Genomic DNA, 26,089 nt, shown 5'->3' on the forward strand with positions numbered 1-26,089 from the left:
GAATATAAATTCTTGATCAGTATGAAACGACGAGTCGACGGTGACTTGTACATTTTTATGAGCTTTGCGATCGGAATTTTTAAAATGTCTCGATTTAGTAAACACCCTGATCAAGTATAGTGCTTTCGCGGATTTTTAAAAATTGTTTTTGCCCCTCGGTACTTGACGCAATATACATGTAGAATTAATATCTATCATTTTATCAAATTTCATAAAAATCGGAATCGAAATGGCCAAGTTATGTGTATAAACCAAATGGACTTTTAAGTGACAGGTTTTATTTTGCTAGAGGGTATAGCAAAGTCTGCCTTTTGAAACTTATTCTTACTTGACCAAAGAGCTCAAGTTAACTAAAGCATGTAAGTATCAAATTTATAAGTATTCATGTCTCGTTAATCTGATGTATGTATTCTTCCAACTGACTTAAACATCCGAATTCACATACTCACACTTGTTAGGGTATACACAAAAACAGATAATGGACAAAGGAAAGAGAAATGTATAAAAATAACTGCAATTTGTTTATGCTTTATTAAAAAGTTTATCTCTGTTTCTTTGGCTCTTACTGATCTATATGAATTCTATATTTGATACCCTTTCCATTTTTAGATGTATTCCCGACTCGCTGCCAATTAGAAAATTGACCTTGGAAAACTGAAGAGGAATCTGTGTACGTTCAGATTTGGAAAATTGGAATTCTCTGATCAAAGAAATAATGCCAATTTTCACTTGCATTTTACCAAAACGTTCGCCTATGCAAGCGCGTGGACCTTCCCCAAAGGGTAAATAGGCAAATGGATGGCGTTTCCTAATCTCCTCCGGCTCGAAACGACTTGGATCGAATACCAGTGGCTCTGGATATAGCTGCGGGTCATGGTGTATGCTATGTACAGGAATCATTACTCGCATGCCGGGCTTTAGCTTAAGCTCCGAGTCGGGTATGGTATATTCTTTGGTTGACCGACGCAGCAGATGCGGCAGAATGGGATATTTTCGCAGAGTTTCAGATATAACCTGCTCCAGGTATGGCATTTCTTGTATTGTCTCATAATTAAGCTTTTGATTTGAACCTATTTTGTTAATAATTTCCTGACGAAGTCTCTCCTGAACAGTAGGATTCAGAGCCAATTCGTAGAGGCAAAAAGACATAGTAGTTGAGGACGTATCGAAACCAGCGAGAAAGAACATTAAAGCTTGAGCTGTTATTTGTTTGAAGGATAAGCCATCATGGACCCGATCTTCTGCTTTCAATTCCATAAGCAATTGCATTAGATCCGAACGTTGTATACGCTCTCGCCTTCGGTACTCCAGTGTTTGACTCACAGTGTTTAGGAAGAACTCACTCACCTCGGGTCGAAAGAGTCGCAAACGCAATGCTCTTGCCCAATTAGGCTGAGCAAACATCAAAGCTATCACTATGCCAGAGTGCAGAGGCTTCTCTGTCACTGAACGCCCCATGTGACGAAATAGTGCATCGGGATCATTGAGACTGTTGCATTCCAAGCCAAAGGCACAACTGCCAATAACATCTGTGGTAAACCGGGCACACAAATCCTTGGCTTCCATGTCACCCAATTGGCTTTGACAAACTTTTAACAGTTTTTCGCTCACTTCAACCATGGTGGGGAACATAAATTTCATTTTACCTGAACTAAAAACTGGAGTCAAATGCTGACGCAGCCAACGCCATTCGACACCGTCAAGAAACAGTAGATTCCCAGTTAGAGGATCATCTCTCACATTATGAAACAGACCCCGATCGGCGAAGCTGCCAAAATCACTGACCATTATTTGCCTTATTAAATCCAGATCCATTACGAATAGGGCTTTACTTAGAAAAGTGAAAAAGCCACAGTAACGTTGAGTTCCACTGAACTTTTCGTAGATTCTTTGATTGATATCCGTCCAATGTAGACTACGACCAAAGCCTTTCATGTGACCCAAGAAATACAGGGGCGGTTCCTGGGCCACACCTTTGTGGCGCCAATAGCCATAGTGTTGATGTAACCAGACAAAGATAAGGCCAATTACACTGATAACGATAAGTAATAAAATCACAGACATCGTTTCTATCGCTCGAATAATATGCAACTAAAACACTTTGCAATGCTTTTACGACAACTTGCTCTCTCGAAAGCTTTCAATTTCAACAATTTTCTTTATTGAGAAAATTGCACAGTTATGTGTGCTTACAATACTATAAAAACCGCTCCATTAACTAGGCTTTGGCTATAACTTTGCATTTCGCAAACAGAAATTACCGGCTTAAGAATCATTTTTGGTCTAGATATGAAAACATATCCCCAAGATACATATTTATGAACGAAACTGTCTGAATCGGAATTAGACCTATTAGTTTTCCATTTTATGCAGTTGTATTCTAAAATTATTAGGTGCAACAAATCAGTTAATTATTTATTTCCGTAACAAAATAGAATAAGATGGGTTATATATTACAGAAAACAATAAACACAAGACAGGAAAAACTTGGCATACAATGTTTGCAAATATTTTGTGTTACACTTTTGGCAAAAGAATATTAAACATTATAGAAATGTAAAAAATTTATTTGCAAGTGCTTTTTCGATTAAATACGTTCCACTTTAAGATGTATGCCATGCTCCGTAGATAGAGTAGGTGTTTTCTTACTGAAGACCAATGGAATTTCGGTTTTCTTTGAAGCACTGAACCTGAAATTTCGGAGCAAAGAGATTAAACCAATCTTTGCCTGCATTTTGCCAAAGCGCAGGCCAATGCAATTCCGTGGACCATCGCCAAAGGGTAGATAGGCACAAGGATGACGATTTTTCACCATCTCTGGATCAAAGCGACTGGGATCAAAGCGTTCTGGTTCGGGATATAGTTCAGGATCATGATGGATATTATGTACGGGTATAAGAACTGAAGTGCCCTTCTCGATAACGAGTTCGCTTTCTGGAAATTTGTAATCTTGTCTGGCTTCTCGTATAAGCTGAGACAATACTGGATATTTACGTAGAGTTTCTACAAGAATTTGAATAAAATGTTGTAGCAAAGATTTCTCGGCGCAACTTTGTATTACGCACCTGCTAAAACTTTATCCAGATAAGTCATTTGCGTAATGGCATCGTAAGTCAACTCTTGATTCTCTACTCCGCTCAAAACTGTATTAATTTCATCTCTTAAACGCTGTTGAATATCCTGATGCAGAGCCAATTCGTAGAGACAAAAGGCCATGGTACTTGAAGAAGTCTCAAATCCGGCTATAAAGAATACAAAGGATTGGGCAGCCATTTGTTCGATAGTCAAACCCAGTGAAAGGTCAATGCCATTGCCCTGTTTGGCTAACTCTTCGTTCGCTGCTTTGAGCTCGATCAACTGATCAAGAAAATCATTTCGTTGAACACCATTTTTGATACGATAGTCCACGGTATCGCGTACAGCTTTCAAAAAGAATTCGGATAGCTCATCGGGAAGTGCTTTCAAATGCAACTTCTTGGCCAATTTGGGATTTGTAAAAATAAATAAGGTTACTAGCTGACTGTAACGAGGCTGTTCGAATAGCATGCGACCCTTCTTACGGAATTCGGCTTTGGGATCATTTAGAGAATTACACTCCAGACCGAAGGCACAGCTACCAATGACGTCGGTGGTGAAGCGGGCGCAATATTCCTTAATCTCCACCTCGCTATCATCGACAGCAGCTGCCTTTACAGCCGTTTCCATGACAGAGATCAAATGGCGACCCACATCGACTACCACTTTGGACATATGCTTGATTTTGCCAGAGGAAAACACAGGCGATAGTTTATTACGCATGGAACGCCATTCATCTCCCTCCAGGGTTAAGAGGTGACCAGTTAGAGGGTCATCTTCCACATTACTAAATACGCCACGATCATGAAACACGGTGAAATCCTTTATCAACACTTGCTTAATGAAATCCAAGTCGATGATTAAAGCTGCTCGCTTAAAAAACAAAAACATTCCAGCAATCGGAGTTTTGCCTTTAAATTGATCATATATTCTCTGGTTCACGTCACGAAAATGTTTTGTTCGCCCGATTCCCTGCATGTTACCAACAAGGGGTAGTGGGCGTTCATTTGGAACATTTCGACGTTCCCAATAGTTGTAGATGTTCTGAAAATAGTGATAGACAAGAGCCACAGCCGCTCCAACTAGAAATATAGTAAACCACATAATGGAAACACTTGATCGACTGCCTAATGGTGACTGAGTTGCATTTTTCGCTCTTCATCCAATTTTAAAGGCAAAAAAGCTGGAGAATCCGCAGATAAGAGTCTAATTTTATACTTTTATAATGTATTCTGATGTTAAAATAGCTTGGTTTAATGAAATGTTTGTTTATCGCAAGGCAGGGAGACATTTGAGAGAAAATTGAGAAAAAAGCTCGCTTAATGCCATTTTATGCTTGAGAGAGTTTAGAATTTGTTTAAAATAGAATGTAAACACTTTGATTGAATTTTAGCTTCGTTATAGAGATTTGTTTTCTTTATACTCTCCAAATTTTGGGAGAATAATAATTATAATCTTTGTAAATATGGCAACAAAAAAGAGTAATATTTTTCTCTTTCTACTTTTGATTCTAGCGGAGAAACAATGAGAAACAATATCATATCGAATATCGTAATCTATACTCATGCCTTTTGAACTTATTTTGTTTATCTGCAACTTTTCATCGTTAAAATTTTGACGCTTCTTATTCCTAACTCTTCAAAGCTGCCACAATTGATAGTATTTCCAATTTTACATTAAGTATTCAGAATCGAATAACGTTTGTCACATCTCATTGTTTACTGCATTGCATTTCTTATTTGCAATTTGACTTGTATTTGTTTACCTCACAGCCTATCACTTCTTTTGAATTCAATCCTCTATCGCATTCCTTGGCCAGCTTTAAAATCCAATATTTGCTTTAAGTGCTAGTCCAATCATTCCCCTAGCCTGCCCCTCTAGTGGCAATTTTTCAATTAAACCCTAGTCTTATTTGCCTCTCCTAATTGAAATGTCAAAGGCCAAAGCAAAATTCAGATTTGCAGGTCTTGTTGGCTTTCTGGACTCTTTGCCGTTTTGCTTTAATTAAACTTGAAGCAAGTGACTCCAGAATCGAATCATGCAGAAGTCAATGAAACTAACATAAAATCGTGAGCCCCATTTGACTATTTACCCTCCTCCACCCCACAGCCTTAACAAATTTATTAGAAAATCTCGAGAAAATTTATGCGAAAGCGATTAGAGGCACATTAAATGCCAAATGTTGATGGCCAGTGTTGACGGGAAATTTAAAGAGTCTCCCTCTGAGACAGGCTTCAGGCTCTGCTTTTCCCCCCATCCATTAGCGGATGCTGTGGCACGTGCAAGGAGGAAGGGGAGGAGAAGCTAACGTTCCGGGTAAATAATAAAACACCAATGAGCCTGAGAGTTGTGGTGAGAACGAGCATCTTCTATTGCCTAACTCGTATGTGGGATTCGGTCGATACTTAAAGGATTTTGCTCCCTAATGCTTACGGTCTATTTTATGCCGCTAATGGACATAAAAATACCCCCCGCTCGCGACATAAACAAAAAAAAAAAAAAAAAAGCAACTTTGCAATGAAGTATGAGGCATAAAAATTCTCAACGTGATGTCCCCACAAAACAAAACAAAAATTCATTCAACTCCCTTACCAAAGCTAAGGGGAAAAGCAAATACAATCCAACACTTGTATATAAACAGAAAGTTGGTCAAGTTTGTAATCAAATTGGTATAGTTTTCTATGGTGAAACAGAACTCCTTAAGGTTTTTTTTTTCTCGACAACGGAAAATAAGTTTTCGAACAGACATTTCTTCTATTCGGGTAATTTATAGCGGGCAATGTGTGGCAATTTCATAGAATCTATATATTGATACAGTACAGATATATAATATGTTTGGTTTTTTTTCCTCTTTGGCTTTGCTTGGAAAAGAAACTGTTACCAATAAATGAAATTGAATTGGAAGCCAGCAAAATTACAAATCAAGCCAATGAGACGCCAAAAGCAATTGGTCGTTAGACTGTCCCCAGTTGAGGCTTCGAGGAAGGGGGCGAAAAAAAGGACTGCCTTCCACCACTTGTGTCTGTGTCAGCCAGCACATGGCTCAGTGTTGTGTGACAAAATTATCGAAATGCATTTAAACCCAGTTGAACTATTTCTTTAGCAGTTTCATTCGAACAAAAGTTTGTGTACAAATTCAACTTTCACTGGCAGCCCATGCCCATGCCATGCTAGCTTGACAGTCATCCTTGCGGCCAAGTTTTAATAGAAGTCACCTCCTTCCACATACATACATATGTCTGGATGGCCTTGCCAACTTTTTTGCTTTTTGCCAGTTCTTTGTTTTGTATATTTTGTGTAGTGCAGTCACGGTATGCGAACTGCTAAACAACAAATATGCTTAACTTTAACCTTAACCCTTGCGGGGCTCAATTCCAAATGGAAATGCAAAAAAGATAAAGAAAGAACAAATGGAATAATTAGCCAGGAAAATGAACCAAACAAACTAACCGACAAACACATTGAGCGACTAACAACTTACCGTTGGCACAAGGCCAACAGCAGTCAGGATCTATGTAGAACAAAAACTTGGTCAAACAGGTGGAAGAGCACCTGGCTGACTGCCGGCAGCTTCATCTCCATTAAGTTGTTAAATTACAAAGCATTTGTATTTGAAGTGAACTTTTTGTTCCTTTTTTTTTTTTTTTTTTGGTTTTTGCTGATGTCGCTTTTAAAGTAAAAGACACACAGATAAACAACAAAAAGGAGAAAAAGGAAGTTAGCGTAATTTTCCTACTGGACGTTGATGACTCTGAAACCTAGATTACATTCTCGACCATACCATTTGCCATTGGCCATTGATTTTCTCTCAATTTGGTGAACAAAACATCTGCCATGATGTGGCGGAAAAATTAGATTGAATGAGCGCGTGTTTTCGTTACGTTTTGCTATATTTCACTTCACGGAAATTCTTTTATTTCTTGCACAAAGATGATGCCCTCATCATCATCATCATCATCGTCATCAACATAACCATTCTCAGTTGTCGTGTTGTTGTTTTTGTTGCTCTTAGTCACTTATTATGTTATTTACATTTATTATTGATTCATAACAAATTGCTGAACATTGACTAACGAGCGAACATTGTGGCCAAAAGGTCAAAGTGTCGGTTCCTGTCCAAGCTGCTGTATACCACCTACACACACACACACACACACATACCCACACAAACAAACTGTAACACTAAGGAGAAGACATCAACGTGAGATGGCGAAATGCAGACGTAATTACGAGAAATTTTCATAGTAAAAGGTGCGAAAATACAAAACCAAAAGGCATATTCACTCTAGCATGAAAGACAATTCAACATCTTACAGACGAATAAAAAGGTTTCTAACTGAGTTAACTATGTGGAGTTACTGCTCTAATCAGTGTTAGGTTTGGAAGTTTTATTGTAATTAATTTTTGTAAGTTGAAACATGCTCTCTAACGTTTATTAATGGTTGCACAAATCGAATTCTTTGTAATAACTTTTACTTACTTTCTCAATGTTTGAAAATTTTTATAGACTTATCATTTAGTTAGCATAGAAAACAGAACACCCATTAATCTACTATCACATGTTCTTAACAGTTTTTATCTGTTCTTTGCGTTTATTTCTAGGAGAATGTACGCCTTGTAGTTGTTCACTGGATAAATCTGTTATTTTGGGAAATCAAAAATTACATAAAATACAATTTTTTTTTTTTTTTAAATGATTGCTTTTATAATGAATTTAAAAAGTAATTAAGAACTTGTTTGAGCTTTAGCACATACAGCATAAACGAAACAAAAGCCTAGAAGTATGCTAAACAATTTTTTTTTTCGTCAAACTAAAATAATGAACCTATCTGACTATCAGATATTAATTCGAATCTTCAGGATTGAGTTTTCTAATTCAACAATTTGCCATATACTTTTAATTTCAACATTTTCTATAGCAGTGTCTGTTATTTTTTATAGAAGAAATCAAAAAAGAGTATTTATGTTTCGATATTTCGTTTGTCTACCTACCCACATTTCTTAAATTTATGAGCTGCGTATAAATATAAATCATGCTTAGGTCGCATTCATTATAACTTGGGACACGGAACACGAACACTTTTACTTCATTTTACTGTGGGTTCGTTTTTCTGTTATTAGATAGAAAAAGGTGTTTCAGCATATTCTGAACTTTTATGACCCCCCAGTAAAGTGGCCATTTTCATAGAGCTTTGTCGCAAATAAATTGACCAAGTCCAAGTAATACAAATTGCTAATTACTTGAGCCGGTAAATATGAAAACACTTCAGGAAGTTCCTAGTTGCATGGTGACAAAGCATTTTGTAATATCATCCGACTCCCCATTTTACTTCCTCTTAATGTTATTTATGCGATTTGTTTTTGTACTTTTACCAAAATGATGTTAAAAAAAATATATATTAAATGGCGCAAAACAAAAAGAGAAAAAGAATTCTAAAAACAAAAAATAAAAAAGACAAATGTAAAAAAAGAAAAGCAAAATGAAAAAGGAAACATAAAATAAAAAACCAAAGCGTTGCAAAATGGTCTTGTACATTGGCATGACAAACATGGAGCATTCAAGTGGAATGAAGTGGTTTACTGCGATGGCAACGCGAAAGAATGAGAGCAAAACAGAAATAAAAAAAACAGGAAACTCTACATGCTCAAATTCAAAGAAACGACGTCTAGATACTGTCTGCTGGGATGTAAGTTTTACTTCAAGTTCTCCTTTGTCTAGTTGGAGACTAAACTTGGCCACAGGACTTGCTTCTTCTAATGTACCCATCAGTGCACCCTTAATAGAGGGTATGCAAATAGAAAGTAACTTTCATATGACCAACATATACTCTGAATCTAGGAAACTAAATAGAAAAATCGGTTTTCTATATGTAAAATATAATAGTTTACATAAATTTTGTAATCAAACGACATTAGTTGGGAAAAAAAAAGAAAAAACTGTATAATACACAAATTTTGTTTGTACATTTTTGCAGTGGCTCTTGATTTAAAACTCAGGAAATGCACTCCATAGCAATAAACTAAACACCATACTCTATAACTAGATATATTTTTATGGTTTGCAGTCCACCGATAAAGTAAAAATGTGCATCGAGGGACACGTCTGACTCTAGCACTTTTTCCACTATGTTTCGTTTCTGTAACGTAATTTTGAATTGCAGCTGCTGAATTGTTTATTGCATTGACATTTTGTCGTAGCCAAAAAATACCAAAATATATGCTAGACTTGGTGTAGATTGAATGTGTGTGTATACTACATGGGAAATAATCAATTTTCCAAATCGTTTGGCAGACATACGCATTAAGCTGTCAAATGGACACACACGGATGTGTGTACTTACTTACATTCAAGGAGTAAGAGCAGAAGACACAGCTGAGCTAAATTGTTTGGCTATTCATCGGTAATCAAATCAGAGATACTGAAATCTAGAATCTGAAATTCTGCTCAGCCGATTGGTAAATGTCAACTAACTACTTGCTATTACAGCCAATGGCAAATCCTTAATAAATCCTTTTCGACATTGCGATGTCAGCTCATTGATTAATGGCATTACTGTATGATGTTCTACCTTCTAGATTGACATGAAATGACATGGATGTCACCATGGCGTATTCGCAATTTGACAAAGGTTTCCCATCTCTTTTCAACTGGCACCCAACTTCTACTTGGCATGCATTGTCTAAAGTCGTCAACGAGTTGTCATCACTGTACGTGTCTCGAATGTACCTAATGCTGATGCACTTGCAATTTGCCAGCCAGGTAGACATCATTAGAGTGGCTCAACACCTTGTACTTTTTCTTGTGTGACTGTGTGTGTATGTCGCCTTGGCTTACACTCAATTGAATGCGAAGTCTTTTTACTGGCCAAAGACCCAATGAAATGGAAGCTGCTTATGCATCTGTGTCTCTGCGTCAGTGTCTTTTCATTATGTCATTACCCCGAAAATGTGAATGGGCTTTTGTATTTCCCATGCTGGCAAACTCATGCTCAAGTGACTGACTGCCTGCCATTTCCAGTGGTTGAACCGAAAATTCAATTTAGTCTTTAAGTAAAAAAATAATGTAGTTCTCTACCGCACATGATTGTGATTTGAATATACAAAAATGCCTCAAATTAAAAGAGATTTTTCTTTCATTTTCTTTAATTTGTTTCTTTTTTTTCTTTGCTGTCTGGTTTATCAACACCAATTTACACAGTAATTTACTTGCAGTCAGTTGAGTCGTTAAAATTTATGTCTAAAAATATAATAATGCCGACAATTGTCATACACACATTTGGCATCACCTCGAAATCTGTAACCTCTAACCGTATAGCCAAAAGCCAATTGCCAACTTTTTCTGCTATTCTATGCCAAATGACATTAACCTTTTGATGGAGCCCAAACAGAAAAAAAGAAGAAGGAATGAAAATAACCTGATCCCAAAAAATGTCGCTGACTTGTATACTTTGAGTGTGTTTTTGCTTTGGCACTCTCGACAGGCCGAATTAAGTTGTCTCTAACGAAAGTTATCGCCAACTCTCTAACAAATACTTTTCACCATTTGTTGTATAGATGTGTGTGTGTATGTGTTGGGTCATGTATGGTTAACAAGTTCATTCGCCTGGCTCATAATAACTGAATTATTTTTCGAGATATGTACAAAGTCGTTGACACTTTTGCTCGACTTAAATTGACATAATTTAAATATCTTAAGACAATGGCCTATCTAAGAGTTGATAATCTAATACAATTTCCAGTGATATGCAAAAAAAAAAAAAACCTCAGGTCGTATACTTAATATATTCTATGCTTTGTTGGAAAATGGAAGGCAATTTCCGTGAATGTTGAGTTATATATGGTGGCCAACTTAATTTGCTACTGTTGTCACACCTGTGGCTTCTTGCTTCACCTTGGTAAACCTTTTGACATGTATTTATGCCAAACATCTAGTGAGTGTGTGTGTGTGTGGAAAGAGAGAGTTGAAAGATTTAATAAAATATATGCCATTTCAACGCCATCAGCATCGGTTAAAGGCCAACTTAAGAGAGTACATTTTTTAAGAGTTCTCTAAAACGCAGTCAACATTTAGTTTAACATAGCACGTGTTGCTTGGCTTTCATTTTCATCTTTAGCATTCTTCATTTCACTGTTAAAATTTCCCATGTTTCTGCTGGTGCTGTTGCTACTGGACCAACTTCGTCTTGGTAGAAACGGAATTTAGTCGGCTTTTCATTCGCTACGCATCACACAACGCGAAACGGTATGAGTTTTTAGTGTTTAAAAAAAAAAAAACATCATCGGTTTCTTCACGCGTAAAGTACGTAAACATTGCTTCGTCTTCTCTGTGTGTGGAAAAGCCGCTTAAGAAAAACAAGAAAACCCGAAAAAGTTCATATAGCTAACAATTGTTTGTGTTACGCCGAGTGAGCCGTATCGAACCCCATTGTGTATGCTACAGAAATCACAATACCAATAGGAGAGAAACAAAATAAGAAAATGAAATAAAACAAACAAGTTAGATCTTTTGAAAATCAAAGAGAGATATATGTTTTGTTCGAAAATTAAATCATTGAAGGAAAATAGAAATCAAATAAAATCACATATGGACACAAAAAGTGTTTATCCAATCTAGCGTTAAGTAAGTTTGTATATCTTAAATTCTCTTGACTTTTCTCTTTGTTGCTGGCAAACCAACAATTTCCTGTCTTTTGTTTGAGTTATTTTTCTTGTTGCCTTTTTTTTTCCCCCTCGAGCTCTAAAAACATTTTCTTAACATTGAGCATTTAAATGGCCCCCGTTTGAGGTTTTTTCCTATTTTTTTTTATAGAAATTGGCTCAGAGCCAAAGAAAAGAGCATTTGGCACAATTAAGATCATGGCAAGCAAGAGTAAAAGAACCACACAAACAAAAAAAAACCTTAATAAAACAAGCAAACACATGTCCGGCTTGATAGGCCACTTAATAAAGCGTCAAAAAAGAGGCGACCACAGCTAGATTTATGGCCAAAACGTGTATGGGAGTGGACAATGTTTAGACCTATGTATGTATATGTATGTATGTTTTGTTGCAACGAAATTTGTTTGTGCCAGCCAAAATTATGGCTATTGATTTAGTTTTGGAAAAGGTCTATACCCCGGGGTTATTGTGTTGCCCAAAGGCATAAATACTAAAGGTCATAAAACATTTTGTTTTTGGGGCAGAAAGATGCTTCCCCTTTTTTTTTTACGAGTGTTCGTGGCGAAAAGAGAAAGGACAAAGATGTGTTCAAAAAATGTTAACTAAAAAAATTCCCTAGTTTACTGCCATGATGGTATGTAATTTCATTCGCTGTCATACTAATGAACAGTTGGTTTAAGCTACCTGTAATCTAGCCTTACATTATAATGGCTTTTCATAAAATTTTCTATTGTTTCCATGGCTGCAGCATTTTCATGCAATTTTCCATTTCACGCTTATTAGGATGCATTAGAAGGCTTTCACTGATACAATATGCGGCACATTTGCCGTCATTAGTTATTAGTGCAAACTATTTATAATGAATCCTCGTGATGTTCACATCAGAAATGCTAAAATAATAAGCTTCTTTCCATTTTAAAGGCATTTAATGAAATGCAATTTAAACGATTTCTATGTGCATATTTTTACTGTATGCAATCCTTTCGTTATTTAGTAAACATGGAAAAGCAGCTTACAATTTAGATCCTAGTAAATGCCATTGCATATTTAGGTGTGCAAGTGTTTATTAGAGCACCATTCATTTTAAGTCCTTGGGGGGTGGGCAAAGCAAAAACAAAACAAAAAAATATTGCATACTTTTTTGCATAAGTCTTTTCATTTCCTTGGCACACAATTAATCACCATTTGTTATCACTTTTGTATGACCAAATCCCAAATTGCTTCCAATTACACAACAATTTTCTAGTCTTAGCAAAATGAAGCTATTTTTCTGTGCTGGAAAGCATATTTTGCAAAATACTTCAGAATTTATGCACTGCATGTGAGTGGGTTCGATCAAATCTTTGCAATTGGACCTACCTTCGTTTTTTCATTTTTGTCTATTTGTGAAGGCTTTCTCTATGGTTTTATGAAAACCAGGAAAATATGCAGGAAAATGCTGGGACTGAAAAGATAGCAATTAACTCATATTACAGTTGTTGAGAAATTCCAAAAATTTTTTTTCTTTGATGCACTTTAATCCCCTCTCGGTTTATTTTGTTTCGGCTAGCCAACTCTATGAACAATCATTAGTATGTCATAGAAAATTTATACGGGTATATATATGTATGTACTTAATGCAAATGCTCGAGGAAACTTTTACCCTACTTCAGTGCCAGGAAGTTAAAGTAAACTATTGGCCAACTACAGCTACATCCTACTCAATTCCATGGTATTCCCAACTGAGTGCGTCGCCTTCTGACGACGATGCATTTGCATCGAGTGCAAAAGCAAACTTCCAGCTGCTGCTCCTCATGAAAATTACAAAATGAACAGACAAATATAAAAAAGGAAAAAACGTGGACAAAAAAAAAAAAAAAAAACGAAAGTTTCTCTGTCTTTTCCTTTTTACGAAAAGTTTTCTGGCGTTGTTGAAAAGTTAAGGCTGCCTTTCAAAAATTTATAAGCCCAAATGTGCAAAAAGGAAGGAAAAGCAAAAATGGGTAAGGGAAAGCTGCACATCATTGTCAGGCAATCATTGTGTCTGCGCCCAAAAGACACTAACTCGAGAGGAAAATAAAACAACTAAAGGTGGACTGGTTAACAATGAAGAAAAGAAAACTTTGACACAATTTGCATAAACGTTGACATGATACTCTATTCTATAAATGTATATTGTATGGGATTTTCTACAATTGACATGGCTTTTCTAGCTCTACTGCGCTTTCCCTCATTCTCCCCCTCTTTCTCTGTTTATATGTAGAAATGCGACCTTGCTCAGTTTATTTTTTTAATTTTTCTTTTCAAGCGCTTTTCCCTGCTTTGTTTCTTTTTCATAAATTTTAAATGATGCGCAAAATGCTTATACAATTTTTGCATATTTTACCAACAAATATTTTAAGCGTTGCTAATTTTTTCCAAGCTTCTACTTAAACATTTCCCAGTTATTGGATGCGTATGAATTCTACCGCCGCCCGCCGCATTTCCCCCTCCTTCAATTTCAAGTGACGGTAAAAATTTCATAAGCATCAAATGTGCAGGCGGCGCCAACGACAACAAGAACGTGCACACTTCACCAATTATGTTTTGGTGATGAGATGGTGTTTGTGTGAGTTGGGGGAGGGGAAAGCGTAGGGTCTCGTTCAAGAAATAAGAATGCGAGGGGCGTGGCTTGAGAGTGGCTTTTAAGGTCTTGCCTTTGCCTTGCCTTTGGCTTGGCTTCGCTTGCATTTTTATAAACATATCACTATACCAGCAGAAGGATCTCCCAGTGATGCGATGGAAACGTGAATGGGGTGATGGAGAGACGTGTGGGTGAGATGGCTGACTTCATTTAAAATTCAATGGCGTATGCGAACTGCGTGATTTCAGTTGCGCGTTGTCATTCTCCACCGCATTCCAATCACTGAGACAAGAGACCGGGACTCGTCTCTCTGCCAAGACGAAACAAATATTTGCATTTGCTTCAAGAATTCTGTGTGAGTGTGTGGCTATGCGGGGGTGTGTGTTTGTCGGTGGGTGTGTGAGTAAATGCAAAGAAATATTTTTTTTCCTAGTTTTTAAGACTTACAATTAGTGTGCGTGGTTATGAAGTTTACACCGCTTTTCACATTTTTCCCACTTACACTTGTAAATTGATGTTCATCTTCTTGAAAGAATCTTTGCCACAATGTTCTCATGGCGACCAGGACAACAAAAGCACCGACAAGAAGGGGAGGAACAAAGCCGATAATGTTTGACAGGCCAAGCCGACACCTGCTCAAAATTGGCTGCGAAAATGCAGAAAATAGTTGAGAAAAACTTGCAAAAATAAGTAGCATCAACAAATTGATGGCACCGATTTGTCTATACCTTTTAAATTCTTGATGGCTAAATTATTTAAATTCCCTTGACGTACCGTAACCGCAAACCGCAAAGACATTTTGCTTAGACTTTTATGGGTTAATTTATTATTTACATAAACATATCTAGATTTATTAACGATATTCATAAAATTTAAAAGACGAAGACGACGAAGAGTTCTATAAAGAGAGAAAGTGAATCATAAAGATTGGAGCAAAACTATTTTCAGCCCTGGATATATCATCGATTCTGTTTATTTTACTATTGAAAGTCTCTGTTTCTTATATCTAAGTTGTGCCAAACAAAGAACCAAGGGTCTCTAAAGGCATACCAATATAAGAAGACCAAGTAAGTAAGGACAATGAAACTAAAAAAGTCTTAAAGAGTACCTAAACATACATACATACATATACATATAGTTGTCTAGGTGTTAAATTTAGGCACTATGAGAGCTGTTCTTTGGATATGTGCAAATATTATACGATAGTCCTTTAGCCATTTTTAAAAAAGACAGAAAAAATATAAGTTTTTTAGTTCACTAGACTTCACATCTTCTTTGTTTCACCCGTTTTGCCACTAAAGTCTAAAAAGTCCTCAAGAGAAGTGTATACAGTAAGAGCACATATCAACCTTAGTTTTTCGTTTTTTTCCTTGTCATGCTTCCTTGTCTTAGCTTAAAGTGGTTCTCTGATATCCCCTCAATTAGAATGATTTATTGCATGTTGTTTCTCATATACTCGAAATGGGTATGTGAAGTACAGGGTATAATGCCTCATAGGAAAGCAGCAGCAAAGGAGAAAAAAAAGTAGTAAAGCTTGGCCAACTTGCCTGACGGCCACTTTGGCAGTTAAGGATGAATCTTGCCAGCCAGTTGTCTCGCTTGTCTTGGGCTGCCTCCTGCAGCTTAGCCGCATTCTGCATTCTGCATTTTGCCTTCTGCCATCTTCTGTGAAAGTATTTTTACGCCTCGATTGACTTGCACTTGAGTGTCGAGTGTTCAGCTGTTAGTGTTGTGTAGCGATGTAGTTGTGTTTGTGTTGTCCTGTTCACCTGGCACTTGGCACGTTAACTTGAGACTTTTGAGTGGGTCAACTGTTGCATTAAAGTGCCTTGGTGTTTAATTTCCGCAAACTAGAAAGCCTCAATGCCAGCTATTATGTATGCTTTGTGCCCACTCTGCCATGAAATTTATATACATGAAATTCTATGTTTGTTTTTTTCTCACGATTTCTGTTAATTTGATTTTGCGTAATTAATTTGATTAAACTTTAATTAAAAATAGCTCCAGCTGTGTTCGCGCCATGAACTACATTTGCAAATTAATTTTCAATTAAATATTTAGCCTTTAGCCACGATGTTTCTATAAATCCACTGTTAATGGAGAAATAAAAAAGAAGTGGAAAAAACAAAATGATATATATATATATATGTATAGTTTACAATCGGAGAATGAATAAAATTTACGCCTTTCTTAAAGCCAATCGGAAACGCTGCACACCGAACCAAAAGTATGTAATAAATTAAGCGTTACTTTTACTTTACGACTGCAAATCGATTTGCAGTTAGAGTGAGAAAAAAGGGAGCGAAAGTTGGAGTTAGTGCGATGAAGGCGTCAAAAACACTTACCTTCAAGCCAGAAAGGCTTACAAAACAACTTTAATTTTATTGCATTGCGTATAAAATAAGGGAAAAGGCAAAGGCAAACGTAAGAAAAACAATAGAATGTGTAGAATGAGAACTTACTGGCCACAAAGAGATAGACAGAGAGAGAAACAGAGACAGCTAAGGGAAATGGGAAAACGTGGCAGACAGTCAGAGAGAGAGCAAGTCAGACGCAATTCCAATGTTTGCCATGTTTGTTCGAATGCTGTTCGGCTATCTGGGCGTTAAATGTAGCACATAATAAGGTTTTGGCAGCCAGAGCAAGAAACTGCTTCCCTCTCAATGAGTCCGCTACTCTCCCCTATTTTCCCTTTCGTTTTTTGGTCACGGTCATGGGTTTTACTTGAGTTTCGGTTCTTTCTTTGCTTTGCTTTTCCCTTTTAGCGCAATGCAATAAAACAGCATAAAAATGTTGAGCATGTGGCGCTTATTTATAGTAAACTTGGTAGACTGAAGGACAACTGAGAAGAGAAGAGAGAAGCGGTCTCAAGTCTGTGATGGTATGGACAAATGGTTGGAATGGGAGTAAGAGCATTGTAGTTTTGACTGCTGCTCCTCCTCCATAGAAGACCAGAGGCGTCAGCCAGATGGGGGTGCAATCCCCTTTTAATAACCGATAGTTCTTTGTTCATTTCAGCCTCTGGGTTCTATAAACCCCTACTTCTTGGCTCATATGTTTTATATGGGTTGTCATTTCTCTCTATCGTTTGGGGCACACGCATACGCAACACATTTGTGTGGCGCCACGGCCTAGGCAACAACAACCACAACAATCACAATAAAAGCGACAACAACTACAACAAAAACAATCATGAAGACTATCAGATGGCCATAGAATTGTCATAGCTTTTGTATAGTTTTGCCCATTATTGAAAGTATATAGAATTAGAAACGAGTCCCAGAGAGCGAGAGGAGACAACACAAAAAACAAAAAATCGAACGAAATTTTAGATAGAGTGTTTTTTTCACTTTAAATTCAACTTCAGATGTGACACACCCACACCAACACATACCAGCACACATGGGAAGTTCCAAAATTAATTAACAGATCTGTTTCTGCTTGACCCAAATCTTTTGCTTGATTTTGCTTTTACTTAATTAATGAGTAGCAGTCAAGTGTGCAGAGCAAAATGCTAAAGAATAAGAAAGACCCAAGCAAACTCAAAGCCAAGTTGTTCAAGCTCCGTCCAGGCTAGGCCAGGGCAAGGCGTCGTCAACATCAGGGAATGGAATGAGCATAAGGAATGGCCAACGAAGATGCTTGACAACATTTTCCAATTAGCCAGCTGGCACTGCCGGCTCAACATTGTTTCCTCCTTAGTGTAATCAGGCGTAAAATTATCTAGCAGTCTCTGTCCTTAAAAAACATGAAAATTGCTTCTACTAAATAAACTACTTATATAATGACAAAAATTGCTAACTACTTATATAATGACAAAAATTGCTAATAAGTAACCAACCGGAAGTAGAGTAGCTATCAGAATTGTTTACCAAATGTTTGGACTCTAGATTAGTTTGGATCTTCTTTATAATTTTTTTCAAATACTTTCATTACAAATGATTTAATTTGAAAGTAATTTATTTTATTCTTTGTCTGTTTTTGTTTTTAATTCATCTGAAGTGCTTAAAGTTTTTTTGTTATAGGCAAGTGTAAGAAGTTTTTTCTTTCTTTTTTACTTAATTGTAAAACTTTACTTCTATATAAATGAATAGTTGACTTTGTTTAAAGATGAGTAATATTCAAATGATGTTGTTGTTAAGTGGAAAACATGTGACATTTCTAAAAAGATAAGAAATTTATGTAAGTAACTCAGGATATTTTGGACACATACTTCAAACAAAACTCAAAGGAAAGCAGAAAGTAGTTAAAGCTGCAAAGAGAGAGTTTTTTAAGTCCTGAAAACGAAACTAATTGAAGTCATTTAGAATAATAAGTATATGTTTTACCATACCTACATCTCCGATTACTCAAACCATTTCTATTCTGCGCATTCCTCATCCTTATCTTCTCATATCTTTCTTTCATTGCTGTGCTTTGTCAATCGGGAACTAATTTATGTTGATCGAAGATTTTTTACCTATGATATTCATCAAGGTTCACCATTTTAGTTTGGTCTTCTGTGGGTCTCTCATTGAGTTTCTTGAGTTACGAATTTCAGGAGCGTTTCGTAAAGTAGATTATATTCTATGAAGTAAATTTAAAAATTAGACTTTTTTTTTTAATGAGCTTTAAATACACATTTAAAAAACCTGGTATTAAAGCTTCAAAGGGAAAAGACTAAGACACCTAAAGACTCTGGCAGAAAAAAGATGTTGATGTTGAGATCAGTTACCAGAATCAACCAAATTTGGTTTGAATTGCGTTCATTTATCATAACCTACTTGGCGACTCCTTTTTTTTTTTTTTGAATCCAACGATTCTAAATTGCCAACCCTCTTTATTCTTTTTGTCTAGTCAGCAAAATCGCGGTCGTTGACAGATGGAAAACTGTAAATTCTATATACCAACAAGCCACTTCAAGAACAAAACCAAATGCAAGCAAGGGGGGAAAGCAAACACAAAAAAAAGTTATATTTTTATGGTAAATAAAACTTAGCTCAGCGCAAGCCAAAAAAAAAAAAAAGGAAAGAAAGTGAGTAGGCAAAAAGGCAATAAAGACATTGCGCATACGCCATGTGGGAGGCGTTACTCAAAGAAAAAAGGAAAACAGTAACAGAAACAAAGACGAAAAAAAAAAAAAAACGAAATGAAGAATGACACAAGAAAAAGGGTTGACAAGTGAGGGACAAACGGAGCGATGGGGCGGCGATGGTATGCTAACAAATGCTGACACACTTTTTCCTTTCACTTTCACGTTTCTCCGCTCTCGGCTGGAAATAAAGTCATGTAAATTTATGCAAATTCTCTACTATGAGCAGTCAACATTCACTCGTTTCACTCATTTTATATATATATGTATTTTCTTTTAATTGTTAATTTAGCTCGTTGCGCAAAAATTTGCATAGAAAAGTTTCTGACCCACAAAAAGTTAGCCAGGCCTAACAGGCCACGGACCGCAACGTAACACACCGCCCCACCGACCATCGCAACGCGCATTGTATCTTTTCTCATTCCCCGTTGTCCTGGACAGAACAAGTTGTTTATGGCTGTCAAATATAATTTTCGAAAATTTAATATTTGCTTATAATAAACATGCGTAAATAAGCTGATTACACGCATATTTGCATTTATATGCTGGATCCATTTCCTTTTGCTTGCAACTTTAACAATTTATTCAAATTTTCATCATATTTTTTAGTAGTGATTCGTTTTCTTATTTTACCTTTTTTTCATACCCTCAATTCTTTGGAGTAAAAGGGCATATTATAGGTCTCCAATGTCAATGAGAGGTATACCGGGAGGTCTCGGTTATTGATTAAATATGGAAATATTTCTATGATCTTTATTTAATGTGAATTTATTTATGGTTTGTGATTTTTAACTCTGTCAGAAGAAAGCATAAAAATGTCATCAACTAAGTACTTTCTTTATTCTTCATTCAATTTAATTAAGCTTGGTATCAGTATCAAACGATCTCAAAATCAGCCGTGTTCCACTCGCTCTAATACGCATGTATTATGTATATCTTAGTTTTCTTAAAGCACTATTCAGTCCAAAAACTTTGTCGTTCACTTTGAAGTAATCAAAATAATCATTCGACAAACAATTGATGACAAAACTTCAAAAAGCTTGTCTCTGAAAACCAGAAATTCTTCAATTTTTTGGGCGATTTTTAAAATATTCTTACCTTTTGATTTGATCAAGAGTCGAGTGGTTTGTTTTCAATTCCAATGCCTTCGCAATTTCTATACAGCAAAACCTATCCACCATTCACAGAAGCGATTGTTAATAGTCGAAGCTGTGTTTGAAGTTTAAAAAAAAACTGAAGAAATGATTCATTGATTTAATAAGCCAGGAAACTAGTAATCAAGTAAGTGGATTCATTTAGCGAGCAGGGGAGCATTTGAGTTTATGAGTCACTGAAGGAATCACTATAAAAGGATCAAGTTTAATGAACATGTTGACTTGCCCACTGAAAGAATTTTTTGAATTTGTTTTGCTCGCCAGATTTTGACCCACTATTAATTACAAAAGGTGAAAAATCCTCGCTTTCATAACCAAATAAAGGTTTATCAAAGCCATTGTTAAATCACTTAAAGATTTAAGGCCCAGAACAGACTCCTCTGAAGACTAATTTACTGCTTAACTATTTAATGTCTTTAATAGGCAAATGTTTGCAAGCTGAGCTGATAAAAATAGCGATGAGAGTTGACGCTGCTATGTTTTTGTAACTTATGTTGCCACATCAAAAGAAATTACAACAGAAGTTATTAAAAATAAAACGATCAACTTTAAATAAAATATTTAAATGAATGAAATGTCTTTCAACAGGGTATCCTTTAGTACATAACTGTACTTGAAGGCGATAGCAGATTTTTTGCTTACTTTCAAGCTCGTGATTGCTTTTTTCTTTGTTGCTGTTGCTGTTATTGTTGTTGTTTGGGGCAACAAATTTATTTTTGATTTGAAGTCTTGAGTCTTGAGCTTGTTGCAAATGAAAGGCAAAGGAGAAATGTACATACATATACATATATACAAATATATATGGACGGTAACAAGAATATGAAATATTCACCGCAGGTGTAATATTTCTTTATTGTGTGATTTAAATTTACTCTGACATGTTTTTGGGTGATGGATCCAAAGTTAGAGCATGAGGTGCTCGGATGCTCGACATGGCCTTTAATAAGATTTCATTGTTGTTTTGGCAGACATTGTGATTTGCATATGCTAAGGCCATGTAAGATGCGATTATTTGTTGCTCACACAATTCGAATTTGATTCTATTTTCGTATATATGTATGTATTTTGTTGGTAAATTGAATCAACTTGTTTTCTCATTAGTTAGAAATTGAAGCTTCTGCAAAAATAGAATGAGATTGTCAAAGTCTGTCTTAGCTAATCAATAGAATGCATAAGTTTTTGTATAACTTTAAGGCTTTTAACTTGAAGATTGTTTTTCTGTGAAAATCCTCTTGCGTTAACTAAAATGAAACTGATTTAAATAATCACATAATTTATTTGGTCAATGGCAATGGATTTCTTTTTGGCCAGTGACTTCAATCTGAGCTTATTAACATTTATTTAGAGCAAACCAAGCTGAAATTGTCAAAATAAATTCGATTTGCTGGTCAGGAATGCAGAAAAAAACTTTTCAACTCGAAAAAAAAAAAATATCTTAAGGCGGGACACAAAAGTTAAGGCGTCAGCCGACACAAAAAAAAAGAAGAAAAATAACCAAAACCTAAACGAAGACCAAGTGGAGGGCAAACTTTTCACTATAAACCAAGCTGGCTGTAGCAGACAAAGAAGATATTTCGCCCTCTCTCTCTTTCACCCCAATGCCCCTTCGTCTATGCAACACTCTGACTGTAAAGTGCCACGGAGCATGTAAATTTTCTTTAAGCAGCTCCGAGTTTTTATTAAATTGTTTGTGTCGCTTTGGCGTTACAAATTTTATTTGCTAGATGATTTGCATGATTCTCTTTTGGCTTAGTTTTACTCTCGCATTTCTCATTAGTTAATGGTGAATGGTTTTTGGAATTTCTTTTTATTATTTTTGTTTGTGGTCTTTTTCGTTTAAGAGGTGTACGTGCTCCATGGAGAGACACAAAGAGGGTGAGAAAAAAAGAGGCAAAGTATTTTTTAATTGCTTCAAACAGAAGCAAAAGTCAGGCTTCAAAGCGAATGTCACATTTAATTTGTGCTAAAAAGAGTGCTACGACTGTACGCCTGGCGCCGGCAAGTATGCCACATAAACATGTCATTGGAGTCGAGTTGCACGTTTTGCCGAGAGCGTGCTGAGCTTTGCTTTCTACTATTTTGTGCCTGTGTGATTTGTGTGTGTCTATGAGTGCGTATGTTTGGCTGACAACTCAAGTGGCAGGCAAAAGGCTTACAACTTGGCAACCGACATCCACACTTAAAGGGTGGGGAGAGACATGCATTCATAAATCTCAACCGAGCAGCTTGCCCTGTTTTGGTCTTTAACAACAACAGCAACAGCAGCAGCCTTTTTGTGGTCAACTCGTGTGACAAACGGGCTAAGATCAAGTCAAACCAAGCCCAAACCCAAACATATTGGGCATATGCCCAACAGAACTGACAGAGGACACACACACACACAACCAAAAGCGTATCTAAACCTTCATCATGTGTCAACTGTAGTTAGTTTGTTAAGTTTTTAAACGACAAGCAGCAAGAAAAGCAACATGAAACACAATTGAATCGTGACATGAGTGGTTTTAAAAGTTCACAGATATCAATGCAACTTTCAACTCAACTTTTGGCTATTGAAGCGTTTAGCAAGTATAAGCAAAAATATTACCTAAATAGCTTAAGTTATTAAAGTTATCAAGTGTATTTCAACTGTATCATCCCATTGTAAAAATATTCTAAATTCCAAATAAACGCTCTAACAAAAGAGGTTGAAAAAATTTTCAGAAAACTTCCAGGTCAGCTTTGACTATTATTTTCCATCATCAATTATAGATATTTGTGAAAGCACCCCCAAATAGGAGCTTAAACTATTGTTAAAGTAACCCTCGTAAAAAAGGTTTCCTTTATAAAAAATCGGCATCGTTTTTGATAAATTTTTCCCGTAAATCTTTGCAGCCTTTAATAGTATCAAGTCTCGAATAAAAATTGAATAGATTTTTCTAGTCTTTAAGATGATTAAAATGATATGCACAGTGGTGCGAAATCGTTTACCACTAACTCAACAAATTATATGATTATTTGACAAATATTACATTAGCTGCAAGCACATATAAACAATTTATGGTTATACAGACACACACACACACATACACACATGGAAGAACACATTGTTGTAAAGGGACTTTTGCATAAATTACATAAATTTCCGGCAAGCTAATTTATGCCCTACATCTATACCAGATGTAGGCAGAGAAAAAACATTAGCCTCGACAAAGAGCAAGATATATACAGACATATATGTACATATACTGGACATATCAGAGACAACATAAATTTGGCCAATGCTGACACATTAATGGCCAAAGGTTTTATTCACTGAGCCAACAATTAGGCTGGCATTTAATTTGTGACCTGGCATAAAGCGACAGCAAAATGCTTGCAAAATGATGCAGGTGTCGATGGGTTTGAGCGGCAATACAATGCCCTTCTAGATTTATGTGGCTCTCAGCAAAAGGTCAAAAGTCAAGCCATGTACATACTAGCTGATAACCGATACAAATGTCAGTTTTACCCTTGAATTTTTGTGAATTTCATTGACTAAATGATTTTTATTCTGAATAAGGGGGAACCCCCTTGTTGCATTTTCAGTAGAGCAAATAAAATATATGTTTGTCTGTCAAAGTTCAATATATTCGAAATCATTTTTCATTATCTAATTCAGAAAAGTCTGAGTGTTTGGAGAATTTTAATCAGTTATTTATGTAGTTGTAATTGATGACTAAAATCACCTTTAACTTGAATTTCTATTTAATAATTTATTTTATGTGCACATGTGTAATTTGCTAAAATTTTAAAGCTTATTAAATGAAGCAACAAACTTAAACTTTTTTTTTTTTTTGTTTAGTTAGGAAGCTTATCCCAGTTAAAATTAATGGCTTTTAATAGCTAATGGCCTGTCAATAAATCCACGACTTTTTTTTTTTAAGAAACCGGTGTGTTGATAATAAATCATTTATTTCTTCCCACCATACCTAATGTCGGGATAAGTAAGGCGATTGTTAGAGAGAATCGTTAACCAAATTTAAACATGACGTTTGAGAATTCGTTCTGGAATTTTGCTGAACAATAATATTTCTCTAGGCCAACTACGCTCAATTTTGTACAATATCGATTGTCACTGAAACACTTGACAAAATTTGCACCTGCATCGACCAAGGAACTTTCACACAACATTACCTACGAAATCATTTGTATTATTTTTCACAAGAATTTTTCTCAAGGACACTGCAAAGTAAACTTATTCAATTATACAGAATTCTTGCAACATTGTTAGTTGAGAATATTTAAAACAGCTTAACAAAAATTGAATTTTTGCATTATTTCCATTAAATTTCCTCCCAGTAATTGGTCTTATCTTTATGTCAAAAAATGTATGTAAATGTAAATGTATTGTTAGTTTAATAATTCTAAGAACCACTTGCAATGACTTTGAATTTATTTCATCCATCTTTCTTAAGAATGTTATCTTTAGTAGTAAATACTTACCAAATGTAAGCTGTGAATGAAGAAAATTCCATTAATTGAAGTGAAACTTATTTAGACTTGACAACAGACCAGTTTAACAGACCAATTTGCATTGCCAAATGACAGTATTGTCTGAAATTGATTGAATTCTAGAACATGAAATGCCAGTCCACAATTTCTGTACATACGAAATTTTGAATAGTGATTTAATATCCTTCAGGCAAATGCCATGACCAAGAAAGTGAAAAGTCAGATAGAGGATAGACCGAAATTTTGCATATTAATGTCCATAGCCAAATGCTTCTGCTACTCTGTTTGTATGTGGCAGAAATTGCTAATTATATTTTCAACTGGGGTAACTTGACTTGGTCACTGACAAGTAGTCAAGGAGGTGTGGGCGGATATAGAGGCAGGAAGTGGCTCACAGCTGGCTTGTCCAAACCTCAAAACATATGTAAACAAATGCGAGTGTGTGTGTGTGTGTAAGAAGGCCAAGTGCTTTGGCAAATTAAATAAATAATGAAACCTTTGCTAATGGAATGCGATATTATGCATTTGCATAATATCCAAACTTTAACTATTTTGAGTAAGAGTTTCAAAATTTAATTAAAATTAAGGGCCAGGACAAAGTTTTGTTAGACAATTGTTTAAACTCTGCCCTATGACTTGACTTTTAGCAAATATATGTACTTATATATTTAAGTAAATGTTGCTATTTATCATTGTTAGCTCTGACAAATGTCGATTGTCTGCTTGCGAAGGAGATGCAGCATCTGTTTAAAGGGATTACAACAAAGGAAAATGCAACAAAATGCATATTCGTATAATGGCAGAAGCAACCATGGAGAAGAATAGAGATATAAATATGAATATATCCAACCATCCATAAAGATATTTTCAACACTTGGCGTGCAAAAGGAATGCGCGAGAAACGCTTTGCAAAAATAAATATACATATATAGAAAATAAAACAAATCAAATGAAAGAAGGCAAAAAAAAAAAGAAAAGAAAAGCAAAGCAACAAAATAAAAGCAACTTATGTACATACAAAAGAATTCCAATTTGCCATTACTCAAAAGTTTATGGCGT

The 26,089-nt window shown here is 35.8% G+C and overlaps 3 protein-coding genes across 3 annotated transcripts in view; 1 reads left to right on the forward strand and 2 right to left on the reverse strand.

Moving 5' to 3' along the window:
* The first annotated feature begins 462 nt into the window (after nucleotides 1–462).
* mtt (mangetout) overlaps nucleotides 463–26,089 on the forward strand; it is a 127,679-nt gene continuing 102,052 nt past the window's right edge. Inside the window, exon 1 of the mRNA XM_068289285.1 lies at nucleotides 463–1,023. The gene's annotated coding sequence lies outside the window, so the exon portion shown is untranslated. The remainder of the gene's footprint in view (nucleotides 1,024–26,089) is intronic.
* Cyp6a13 (Cytochrome P450 6a13) lies at nucleotides 499–2,072 on the reverse strand. The gene has a single exon (XM_068289301.1). It carries the CDS (start codon nucleotides 2,062–2,064, stop codon nucleotides 571–573), a length of 1,494 nt encoding a protein of 497 aa, XP_068145402.1. The 5' UTR covers nucleotides 2,065–2,072; the 3' UTR covers nucleotides 499–570.
* Nucleotides 2,387–4,202, reverse strand: Cyp6a14 (Cytochrome P450 6a14). Its single transcript, XM_068289297.1, has 2 exons — nucleotides 3,066–4,202; nucleotides 2,387–3,003 (listed from the first exon to the last, which is right to left on the reverse strand). The coding sequence occupies exons 1-2, from the start codon at nucleotides 4,177–4,179 to the stop codon at nucleotides 2,588–2,590; spliced, it is 1,530 nt and encodes a 509-aa protein (XP_068145398.1). The 5' UTR covers nucleotides 4,180–4,202; the 3' UTR covers nucleotides 2,387–2,587.

Source organism: Drosophila tropicalis, unplaced genomic scaffold, assembly GCF_018151085.1.
Source record: "Drosophila tropicalis isolate 14030-0801.00 unplaced genomic scaffold, ASM1815108v1 contig_593, whole genome shotgun sequence".
NCBI lineage: Eukaryota > Metazoa > Arthropoda > Insecta > Diptera > Drosophilidae > Drosophila > Drosophila tropicalis.

Coding starts and splice junctions, on each gene's coding strand:
- Cyp6a13 (XM_068289301.1), bottom strand. CDS start 2,064: ATGTCTGTGATTTTATTACTTATCGTTATCAGTGTAATTGGCCTTATC.
- Cyp6a14 (XM_068289297.1), bottom strand. CDS start 4,179: ATGTGGTTTACTATATTTCTAGTTGGAGCGGCTGTGGCTCTTGTCTAT. Junction 3,004..3,065: donor TCTGGATAAAGTTTTAGCAG/GTGCGTAATACA, acceptor AAATTCTTGTAG/AAACTCTACGTAAATATCCA.